This window comes from Malurus melanocephalus, unplaced genomic scaffold, assembly GCF_030028575.1.
Source record: "Malurus melanocephalus ecotype Western Australia unplaced genomic scaffold, MMel_1.1 scaffold_117, whole genome shotgun sequence".
Taxonomy (NCBI): domain Eukaryota; kingdom Metazoa; phylum Chordata; class Aves; order Passeriformes; family Maluridae; genus Malurus; species Malurus melanocephalus.
In genome coordinates, this window is record NW_026623349.1 from 1,001,939 (window position 1) to 1,014,074 (window position 12,136).

General features: G+C 39.8%; 1 protein-coding gene across 4 annotated transcripts in view; it reads left to right on the plus strand.

Moving 5' to 3' along the window:
* Nucleotides 1-1,066: 1,066 nt before the first annotated feature.
* TUT7 (terminal uridylyl transferase 7) overlaps nt 1,067-12,136 on the plus strand; it is a 33,785-nt gene continuing 22,715 nt past the window's right edge. For 3 of the 4 annotated variants that reach the window (XM_057369995.1, XM_057369998.1, XM_057369997.1), the window contains exons 1-7: nt 1,973-2,036; nt 3,949-4,469; nt 8,599-8,774; nt 9,323-9,439; nt 10,194-10,371; nt 10,831-10,919; nt 11,857-11,908. In XM_057369995.1, coding sequence (XP_057225978.1) covers nt 3,980-4,469; nt 8,599-8,774; nt 9,323-9,439; nt 10,194-10,371; nt 10,831-10,919; nt 11,857-11,908 — 1,102 coding nt within the window. In that variant the 5' untranslated portion in view covers nt 1,973-2,036; nt 3,949-3,979. Of the gene's footprint in view, nt 1,361-1,972; nt 2,037-3,948; nt 4,470-8,598; nt 8,775-9,322; nt 9,440-10,193; nt 10,372-10,830; nt 10,920-11,856; nt 11,909-12,136 lie in introns of those variants that run through there. The other variant, XM_057369996.1, reaches the window with a different exon arrangement.

Consider the following 12,136-nt stretch of genomic DNA (forward strand, 5'->3'; position numbering starts at 1 on the left):
TTTTTCTCACAAAAGCTGACTAATTGCATCTTCATGCTACCTCTTCAGGAAAAAATCTCAGCTGATCAAAATTCAGGCTTTCCAAGTGGCATGTGTATTTAGAACATATGACACTTGTAGCTCATTTCCTCTTATTTTTGTCTGATCCTGGAAAATGCTAGTATTTAAGTATACGATAATCCAATTGAAATTTAATCCAGAATCATTGAGTTTTATAAAAACCATAGGAATTTTAGTTTCATAAAARGGACAGAAACTTTAGACAGCTTGCCATGGGTGCACTTGTGACAAGCTTTCATCAGACCAAAAATGTTTGATCCACCACAGCCAATGGAAGATGACATGAAACATGCTGAGCTTGCAGACTCCACAATTTTTTGGAACAAGGAGGCAAGGCAGGATTGAGAAATGTTTTCGTGTTTGATACCGTCCACATCTCCTTACTACAATTGTTTTGTTATGCTATCCTTGCATGCCAGGCCCTCTCCAGAATGTATCTCACCAAGAAAGGGTAATAGAAGGGAAGGCAAAAATATCTCCCAACTGTTAATGCAAAGCACTAGGCTATAAATTCCTGTCTTGGAAAGGTACCATARATTATTCTGGGAAGTTTCTGCTATTTACTTGTCTTCAAAACTTATATACTTGCACACAGTTTACCAAGGAAATCTGAATTGGAATGGGGAGGTGAATTCTCATGAGGACCACCTCATGAGGTTTATTGAGAACACCTTATTTCCATAAATATGAATGCAAAAGCATGGTAGGAAGAGACCCTTCCAAACAAGTCAGTAAATCAGGTAAAGAGAGCATACAGAAACAGGGTGAAGCTGCAAGTGCAAGTGCAAGCAATATTGATAAAACACACAGGTCACTTATTCCAGTGAGAAGAGCAATTTAATGAGATGGGAAGTAGAAGGGTTTTTTCTACATGAAACCAGGTATGTGTCCATTTTCCCATCTGCCCCAGGTTTTCCCACTTCCTGTAATTTGTGGGTTTGTTTCTTATGAGTAATTTGCTCTGTTACTTCAGCAGGGGGGCTGGTTTGATGAGACACACAGGCTGTTATGACTGTGTTGGGTTTGGTATACAGCAGTGCAGCGATATCTTCAGTTTTCCCACAGAAGAGCCAACAACATTACATTCAGGACATATTATGCAGTTCTTGCTTATACTGTACTGGTTTTGTGACGGCTGGTCCAATCCATTTATTTTCCATTGCATTTTTGGGGAGATGACTGCAATGCACAGGATTCACCTTTTTCAACGACCAAGAGGGCCAATGCCATCCTGGCCTGTATCAGCAACAGTGTGGCCAGCAGGACCACGGCAGTGATTGTCCCCCTGTACTCAGCACTGGTAAGGCCACACCTCAAATCTGGTATTCATGTTTGGGATCCTCACTGCAAGATCACTGAGGTGCAGGAGCATGTCCAGAGAAGGGCAGTGGAGCTGGGCAAGAGCCAGGAGCACAAATCCTGCGAAGAAGGCTGAGGGAGCCGGACGTGTTTTGCCTGGAGACGGCTCAGGGGATACTTTACCGCTTTCTACAGGTGCATGAAAGGCGGGTGCAGCCAGGTGGGGGTCGGCCTCTTCTCACAGGCAGCAGGTGAAAGGACAAGAAGGCAGAGCCTCAAGCCGCGCCAGGGAGGCTCAAGKTGTACATGAGCAGGAATCTCTTCACAGAAAGGGTGATTACAGCGGCAGTGGGCTGCCTAGGGAGGTAGTGGAGTCACCAAGCCTGGAGGTTTGAGGAAAGACTTGGACGCAGCACTTAGTGCCCTGATCTACTTGACAGGTTGGTGCTGGGTCAGGCGAGCTTTCGGCACCCACTCCCAGCCGCACCGCCCTCACGTCCGCGTCCTGCCCCGTGCCGTCCCGTCCCGTCCCGTCCCGTCCCGCCCCGCCGGGCGCGGAGGGCGGGCCCGCGCTGCCGGAAGACCCGCGCGGATCGGGCGCGCCGAGGGACCGGCGCCGCTTCCGTCGCGGTACAATGGCGAGCCCTGGGCGGCGGGCGGGCCGGCGGTAGCGGGCGGTGAGTGCCCTTCTCTCGGTAGCCGGCTGTAGGGCCAGGCCTTTCCCGGCGGCGGGCGGTGTCCGTCGGCGTCCTGTCCCCCTCGCCCGCCCCTTTGCCTCCCYCTCTCCCTCCCTCCATCTCTCGCTCCCTCCCTGCCCGGCCCTGCCGCGGCCCCTCTGCTCGCGGGCTGTGTCCGGCTGAGGCGGCAGGTCTGGGGGATACTGCGCCACAGTCTCTGCACTGGGGTCSGGGGTTGGCAGGAAAGGGCTGGGGATCTTCGTCAGTCTGTAGGAAGACGAGGAGGAGCGTGCGGGGAGCTGCGGCGTGGGGGCAAGGGAGCCCTGGCCCACGTAGTGTGTTTCCTGCGCCGGTATCGTTAACGCCTCCGCCTGCGTTCCTCTGGCAGCTTGGCCGGCATTGCTTCTGCCCCGCAGGCAGCCGTGCCGTGCCCATCTGGGATGCTGCTGACCCCCCGGGCAGACCCCTGCCCCTGCCTACGCCAGGCTCGCACCTCTAGTGGCTGGGAGGCGAAGGCGAGTGTAAACTTTGACTTTTCTGCTTCCTTCCAGTGCAGGGAGGTGTCGTCATCCAGCCTGGCGGCAGGGTGTGGGCGTTGCTTGTGGGGGTTTAGGTCACTCTGAAATTCGGGTTTGACAGCAGTTTCTTGCCTTAAAACAGGAAGCAAGTACACTTCGTGCGTTTGAAACCTTTCTGCTCTTAGCTGAAGCAACTGCATTTCTAGAGAGTACATAACTGAGTAAGAATTCTGGCGTTTAAGGCAGGAATCCTATTGGCCTTGTTGCTTGTGTAGGAGCAAAAAACTATCTTAAGATGGGCATAAACAATGAAAGTCTCAGGCCTGTAATGAGCTGTCACTGAGACGCTTAGAAAGGCTTTGTGGCCTGCAGAACTTAAAAAATGAAAAAAGCTAGGTGCCCTACTCCCATATTAAAGGCAACAGAAGGGAATTTTCTGATGTTCAGGTGCTTAAAAATGCTCTTTACATAACTTTACAGCTTTATCTATATTCTAAACACCTACATTYATGTATTTTGAAAGAGAAATTCTATTTTGTTTGATTGTATTTGTCTATATTTAATTATAAACAGTGTTGGTGAGAACTCTGCCACTTAACATGTTTTACACAGTCTCTTCCAGTGGTTCCTCCTTTCACAGTCCACATGGCTCTTTGGCCAACATTGGAGTTAAGCTGTATGTAAGTGTTTTGCAGTCAGGACATGGATGTAACCAAGGAAAGAGGTGTGGGTATGCGAGCAATTCAGGGGCCCAGATGTTTCAAACAATGCTGAAGTAATATGCAGTAGGAGTGCTTAACACTGAGTAATGTGAGATTATTTGGCACAATGGTGGTCTGGTTAAAATGTGCAGAGTGCACATTATTTTTTCATTTTTATAAACCAATATATCATATTTGCTTAACAACTAGATTGCATCTTAGCTTCTGCATCTGTGTCTTCTGTGATGATCCCAATTTTCATTCTTAACAAGGTAAACAGTGTCTGCTGTGGGCAAAGAGGACATCTGTGGGCATCTTCTGATAAGYAGAATGGCTTTGGGGCTATCCTCACTGTTCCCTCCTACATAATCTACATGCCATGAAATTCCTTCAGCCACTCTTTCAGAGCGTTCCTGTATCAGCTGAGACTGATGCAGACTCTTAAAATTTGCTATCTCTCCTAAAKGTGTCTAGACCTTAGTTCCTGGAAAAGCCACAGCCCTCTCTGCATTTTGTAAACCMCCCATAGGTGTTAGACATTCCGAAAGAAGAGACCTAGCTGAGCTTTGGACTGCCTTTTCTTGGGTTAGTTCAAGCCAGGACTTTGATTATTGAGATTTCCATACCAATTAGTAGCCAATGTTCATTGCKTGACTGGTTCTAAAGCACAGCTTTTAACTTTTTGATTTCTAGGAGGGAATCACTGAATTGAAAAGCAATAACCATGGGAGATGCTGCAAAATCTTACTTTGCCAAACAAAATAAGGAACAGGAAATTCAAGAAGAATCGAAAGGAAGTCCCTTGCAGAAAGGCTACCAAGTCATGGATGAATATGGAAGTGGCTATAGCAATAAAATAGATACCAGTTTGCAAAAGAAAAAGGGAACTCCAGGTCGTTATGGAAGCAGTCCCAGGCGAGGGCCACGTAGTGTTTTGAGTAGCCCAAATTCACTTAAAAACACARCTTACAGTCAAGGGGCAAAGTTAAATGACACCCAAAAAGACCTAATAAAGAAGTGGATATCTGATGACCACCGYAGTACTTCTGACACCTGGAGAGAGTACCGATCTGTTGCCTGGATTCCTGGGCATGGCAGGACAAGAAAGGACTCTTTTCATGAGGTGGAAGGTGCTGGAAACAGAAGTGTAAGACGACAACTTCAGGAAGATTTAATGAGCAAAGATGTGGCAGACACACAAAAAGGAAGTTCTGGTAAGCRCATTTGTTTGTTTTTACATAGCTATCCAGTAAAGTAACTTCCTACATGTGTTACTGAAAAGTAGAATTTCAAGATTCACTTTTAAAGCAAAAAGGAATTTTTGTTCTTTCGTTTATTGGAAACTGTGTATTGCACTGTTCTTTTAGCATTGTAAACAAATGGTTACAGCAAATGATACAGAACTTGTTTTATAGATAATGTTGTCTTTATAGTTTAGTTTATGAGCAGTATGAGTAAGCAGATTGCAGCATCTGTGTAGTGTCCCTGTTTGCAGTTTTCCCTGTACAATTTGATGGAATATGTCAAGGCTGGTAGGGGATTCTTCAATTAGGTTGATAACAGGGTAAGGTTTTTGGAGCTAATGATGAGGTGTGTAAYGATGTGTTTTAATGAAGATTGAAAWCAGTGCCTAGTCAGTATTGTGAGTACTTAGTACAGCAATAACAAGTCTAGTTCTCCATACATATTGAACTTCCTGTGTGTAGTTGGTACTGATAATGGAAGTACAAACTCAAAACATTGGAATGTAAGGAAGGGCAGGGTAAGGGAGGACAAAGTGAGCAATACCATAATATTTTCATTGAATGCAAGTAAAGCAGAAAAAGGAAGCTTCAAAGAATATCAAGAATATGAGTATGTGAAATAAGAAAGACTAAGGCATGGATGTGGTGCTGCCAACACAGAACACCAGTTGATGTGAAGCCTGTCTTGTTTCAGTTAGGAGCAGGAGCTAAACACAGTAGTGATCAGACCCTCTGCTGAGAAATAAAACTATTGCCAGTTGATACCAGGAAGTCCAGGAATTAAATGTCCTTTCCCTTGATACTAGCTGTCACTAGAAAGATAAACTGTGAGCAGGTGCCCAGTGTCTTTCATTGTTAGAAATAAGCTGCACACAACTCAGCCTCACATGAGGAGAGGGCACAGAGTGTTCACAAGTTTGTTCTTCAATTTATTGGATCTCGTGAAGTTGGGTTTTTTTTTTTGTGAAACTTCAGAAGCACACTTAAATAGATTTTTGGAACCACTCACATTTGAGAACTTACTCAGGGGAAGTAAGCTGCTTATCACAGGAAAGCGAAGTGTCTCTTAAAATTGGAATTAAAATAATTGTGTGCAACTTTAATCTTGGAAGTCARTTTTGGAACAAATAATATAATATGCTGTAAGTGTTTGAAAAATAACAAAGATAAGTAGTAGTAAGTATGGTTTTGTTAAGGAAAAGATATGCCAAGCCTGATTTCTTTTCCATGTCCACAGAGGACTGATTAAAAAAAGGCAGTTGGTAGCTATTGCTGGTACTAGTATACTGTACTACTTTAGTTGCTCATATGTGACAGTTCTGTATGTAAACTAGTGGAGAATTGTCTGGATTAAACGATTGTAAGATACTTTCTGAGCTAATTAGGTAGCTATACTCAGAAACTACTAAAGCGTTTGTCGAAGTTACGGAAAGTAGTAAGCGAACATCAAGTGAATGATGATTCTATTCCATTCAGTGTTTATTATACTACTCTAATGATGAATGAAGACAGCAGACTTATTAATTGCATGCTATGCAATTGAATATGCTGTGGAGCTGCTAGGAATGGAATGCAGAAAAACAGGMAGGTCAGTTAAAGTTACTTTGTACAATTGGAATAATGGCCTACATATAGGATGAAATACGAAGGATGAATACTGTTTTTTAAGTAGGATTATCAACTGTGCAAATTAAGGAGGAAAAGTATAAAGTAGTATTTTTTTCAGAGAAGAATCTGAAATGATAGTGAATCAGAAGATGCTAATGTGTAGTCAGTATCTTGTGAGGCATGAGAAACATCTCAYAGTCTGAAGTACTCTTTTTCTGAGTCTTCTGTAAATTCAACTGCAGTACTCTGTCCAGTTTTGGCACCCCCACTTACATGAGTAAATTGGAAGCATTCCAAAGAAGAGCAAGAAGATTGTCAAGACACATAGGAAGCTGCAGCTATTAAAACTCTGAGCAATGCTCAATCTCTGCAAAATGAAAAGACTAAGGAGGCATAGTAACAATCTTCCTCTGTCTAGGAAGGCCATAAAAAGCTGGTGTAGTAAACTGTCTTGTTTCTTTCCACTAGATGGGACACAAGCAGTGGGCCTAAAATTGAGCAGGAAAGGTTCAGATGAGGAATAAAGGGCAAGTTTCTAAAAATAAAGCTAGGGAACTACTGGAGAGATTGTCTGGGTAGCTCATAGAAAAGGTACGTGAAAGGTTTTAAGAACAGGTTGAACATTGCCTAGATTTGACAAAGTTCATTTCATCCTGCTGTGAAGCACAGGCATGGCACAGCTCACCTCTTAAGGTCTCCTCAAAAGTTTTACATGTGTCAGGTAGCAAAATTACTAAAATGTTTCTTTTAGCATTTACTTGAAATATTTTATGCAGTTATGCTTTTCATTACCTTTCCTTGCTCATAAGGAAGTTTACCAAATCTCTGAGAAACGGTTTTACCTGCAGCTTTAACTTGCCTTTAGTACTTATTTAATCATTAACCTATAATTAGATTGTCACCACTGTACCTACCAAATATTAGAAGTATTTAATTTTTTTTAAAGCTACCTGTTGGCTACAGAAATAGTTGATAAGTAGGTAGTGGTCATAGGCTTTTCTGTGAAGACTTTAATAGGCCTTCAGGTTCTATCTACACTGATTAGTTAAAAATGTAGTCAAACAGCTGTGGTGCATCTTAGGAATTTGAGCAGAAGTGTCACTGCAAAAATGGAAGAGATGCGGAAGACTCAGAAGCTCAGACTTCCATTTCTGCTCCCTGGAGTATTTTTTGATGTATTGCTACTGCAACCTATTAGGTCTAAATTCTGTTTATTCTAGTTTAAACTTGTGCTGCTGGTGAAAGAAAGAAATTACATTACTGTTCTTGTCCTAGTACTGTTTACATCACCAACGCATGCTGTTTGGTGAACTGAATCAAATAACTGGTCAAAAATACACAGCTGTGTTTTTCCTTTTTGCTTATKATTTGAGACAAAAATTGTGGTCACAGAAAAGAAACTTTGTAAATGTATTTGGTAGAGCAGTTTATCTGGAGGTTTTTTGAGTCTTTTTAATTATTACAAATTAAAGCCCCATACTATGATGAAGGATTGGGAGTCTAAGAAAGTTGCATTAACTTTCTTAAAAGAAGGAAACTTTAGAAATTCCACGYAGTGGGACATCGTGTATATCTGTGCAAATGAAAGRCAAGATGTGATCTGAAGTCATGTGTGAAAATCTGACCTCTGTATATTCATTCCTGAGATGATTTTTACAGGTATTTGGCTTTGGGCCAATAGCAACTTCTTCAGAATGACAAAATTTGCCTAAAAGTAGAAGTGGTATTTACATTYATTCATTCCATAACTTTTGCCGTAGACATAACAGGCTTTTTAAGCTATATTATTATTATTACAGTTTTACAGCTTTATTAAGCAATGTGCAAATATCTAGCAAGTCCATTCTTTATTCTCTGTAAGTCAGCAATGGCGCTTACTTGTTTTCACTTGTCTAATATTGTGAAGGTAATACTGATCCATATACTGCTTTATAAAGGCAAATGGCATTATCACTGGTAATAATCGCCTGTTAATAAATTGTCATATGTYAGCTAAGCCATATCATAGTGCCGTTAGCTCTTATAAATCATTAAAATTTGCCTACACTTTTTAATTCTGTTGTACCTGTAGCCTACCTTATTCACCTACCAAAGCCTGACCAGGCATTCTGAAATCTTGGGATAATACATTCTGTCTTTTCATTATAATGACAGACAGATACATCTCAGGTAGSCAGTGAAATCTATTGTATTTAGTATTTTGGGTTTTTTTCCAGTATTACCAAAGTATCTAAATAAGTTYGTTGTCTTCAGTGGGGCAAATTAGTAGGTTTATTTGTAGTTTGGGACAAAGGTACTATGGGCTATGACATTAATACACACTCACTGTTATCAGACTTGCCCAGAACAGATTGTGAAACCATACCTAGCTAGGTGAATTGTGCCTTCTTTGACTTGCAAGTAAGTAGAATGTTAATTGGAAAAATTGTCTTTAAAATACTGTGTGGCAGTGCAGTTATTTGACATGTTTGCGCTCATAACTCTTTTTAAGAAATTAAGAAGCTTAGAAAACCAAGAAGATCRAGAAGAACTAGAAAAGATGAGTATGATCATGATGAAGTGGATAATCCAGTCATAGACGAATCTGTGCTGTCGGCAAAAGAACTTCTGGGGCTGCAGCAAGCTGAAGAACGATTGAAGCGAGACTACATTTACAGGCTAAAGAAGGTGCCGCTGTCTTTACTTATACAGATAGACCTCTCTTATTTTTTTGCCTGTAATACATTGTGGAGGGCACACTTTTAGCRATATCTCTTATTGTAGCTAGAAAGTTTAGTTATAGAATTTAAGTAACATTATTGCTGTTAATGAGTTGTAAAAAGAAGACAGGTTATCTTTTGGGGATTTTTACTACAATATTGATAAAAATTCAAGCTCAAAAAAGTCTCTCCTTTAATTCCTGGAATAACATCTGATCTTAACTAAAATTCTGGAGGATTGGTTTATTCAATTACTATAGTCTCACATGGACATYGGGTATTTCCTCCTGTGAAAGAGAGAGTGATTGGGTGTAATCGACATGGTGTCGTTCTTCTGACACTGTATTTGATGCACAGACCTTTTGATGGCCAATATGGGAGGCTAAAGTGAGTGGGTACAGATTTCAGAGGAAGTTATTTAACTTAACAAAGGTATTGAATGAAGTGAAAGTAATAGCTTTATATATTTTGGGGCTCTTTTTACTGTTTTTACTCTTTTTACTGCTTTTATTTTAGCAACCTCGAAGCTACCCATCAGCAAAATACACCTGCAAACTGTGTGATGTTTTGATTGAGTCAGTGGCTTTTGCTCATAAACATATTAAAGACAAAAGACACAAGAAAATCTTAAAGGTGAGTTAAGCACAAGAAAAGGTATAAACAGTAGTTTAATTAAACCTTCCTCACCCCTCAGTAATGACAATGAAACTGCACTGCTTTTAWAATTGCTTAGTTTTCACTATGTTTTAATCTTTTTCTTAGTGATATTGATTAAAACAGTAAGCTTGGGACCTGGCTTTTACAACGAGGAGTAKCAATAAGCAAGCATTGTTGGTATGGCAGATTTAGAAATTATAACCTGTATGTCAGAGTGAATATTTCAATTCAGAAATACTGTAAAAAATAAGCATTCTTGAAGTATTACAGAACTTGTTTATATGTGAAGGAAATAGGTTTATTTTGAGCATAAGCATCAAAATGACATCCAGCTTAACATCAATTCTACTTTTTTTAAAGAAGTATATTCTTCAACTTTCTCTGCTTGAAGTGGACAAAAATACATCTTATGCAAATTTTCTGGTTTGTCCTCTTTAGCTCCTACCTTTTCACACGTCATAGGTGATGAAAGAACTGGTGATTTTTTTTTATGTGCCAAGTATGTGTGCATGTGTATATATATATATATATATACATAAAATATATATACATATGTACCTCTGAATATTACTGAAGCCTCCTGAAGTATCAGATTCTTTATTGCTTCCAACTRCGCACATTATCTGGAAAATCTGTGGTAGTGGTATTACTTGAGATGGGTTGTTGGCATTCAATCTAGCACRTAAAGCAGCTCAAGAAACTCATTACGCTGGTCTTATTTTCTTGAAAGGAAAAGCAAGAAGAACAACTGCTGACAGCTCTTCCTCCTCCGACACCTTCCCAGATACAAGCTATCTGTATTGCTATTGAAAATGTAGTGCAGGAGTTTGGCTTAAATAATGAAGATCTAGAAGAAAGGCTTAACATTAAAACACTGATGGAAAACTTGCTGCGTCAAAAATTGCCAGGTATTTCCAATTTGTTTTAAGTGTTAGATATGCCAACTTAACAATAAAAACTGAACAAACAAAAAAGAAATCAACCAAAACCAAATCCCCAACAGCTTATGAAATGAAAACTGCATGTTCATCTAAACCAGCATGTTCGTTAGACTTATTGAACATGATGTAGCAATTTAACTGAGTTTTGAGTTAAATTACAATAGCGCTCATGACCCAAACAGGCCTGTAGTAAAAAGTGAAGATGAAAAGGATGTGGGGAGGATTTGACCTTCATGATCAGCCTTTATCAGCGATAGCATGGAGGGCAGGATTTAATAGTAATTCTGGGCTGTTGGAAGACCCTTCTGCTGTTCCTGTGGTTTTCAAAATCAGGTGTAGATTTAAGACATATTAACAATGCTCTAAAGTAGCTACAGACTTRGAATTAGGCAGAGTGTAAATGAAGTATGATTCTTTTTCTTGCAGAGTGTTCATTAAGATTGTATGGCTCCTCATATAGCAGATTTGGTTTCAAAACTTCAGACATAAACATAGATATCCAGTTTCCTGCCAGTGTAAGTAAGGCCATTTTGTTATGTACGTGTAAGTGGTTTTGAATGTTTGCATCTTTATGTAGATTATATTTTAAATATATTTTACAGTGTGGTAAAATAATTGATTTTCTAAAAGCCCATTGGGTAAACACAGAGCTGGTCTGATGTTAAAATAACATCCCTTTCTTCACAGAGCAGTAGTGATCAGGCAGTATAAGACAGCTTTGTGTTTTATTAAAACTTCTTCTGAAAACACTTAAACCATCTGTACTATAGCAGTGTTATGAGACAGATGACTGTTTCTGTTCTCTAACAGCTGGATTAAATGGCACTTCTGTGATCTTGTTTCTGTGTTGATCCTGGTTTTGTATTGATATATTCACACATGCACATTTTGACTACTAGGTTGTATTTGAGCCATGAAACCCTATTGTGTTATTTATATGTGGAGTAGTTGAAAGTCTTGATTTGTCATGTTAATTGATTCTATGCATATTTGTGCTTGAACTTTGGAAAGCAATCAAAGGCTTGATTCCTTATTTAAACTTATTCCTGCTGCAGTTGATCTGCAGTCGCATTGTAAGAATTCAACAATTTCTTTAGGAAACAAAGAATGATCCAAGTTAATAAATTGCATATAATTTTGAAAAACATGTAATTCCAATTTTTGACATGATCTAAATCTACTATGTCAGAATGCAGTCATATTTAAGCACAGTGAAACAGTAATTATGTTGGTGGGAGTTTTTTTACCATAATCAAGTCTTTGATAGAGGTAAAAATAACTTTACCTACAATTACTCCAGGATTATTTTTTGTCCCTCAAAACAAGCAGAGTTCCCGTTCCTTTTGATACTACTTAATAATAGTCAAGAACACCTACAAGCCGTTTAAATTTGAAAATCACCTTTCTGACAGGTGGTTGATAAAAAAACAGCTTTATTCCTTTTATTGACAGATGTCTCAACCAGATGTTCTCTTACTTGTGCAAGAAAATCTCCAGAACAGTGGTAAGAAAAAAATGCTGCCTTCTCAATTCCATTAAATTATTACTGCTTGTTGTTGTTGAATTTAACCTCTGTTGCGCAGGTACACCACATGCTATTCTTTTTTTTAGTAAGATATGAGACTGAAAAATACTGCAGAAAAGAATACCTGGGCAGAACTACTTTTGGTTTAATATTCAGTGTTATACACCACATGCTATTCTTTTTTTAGTAAGATGTGAGTAAAATACT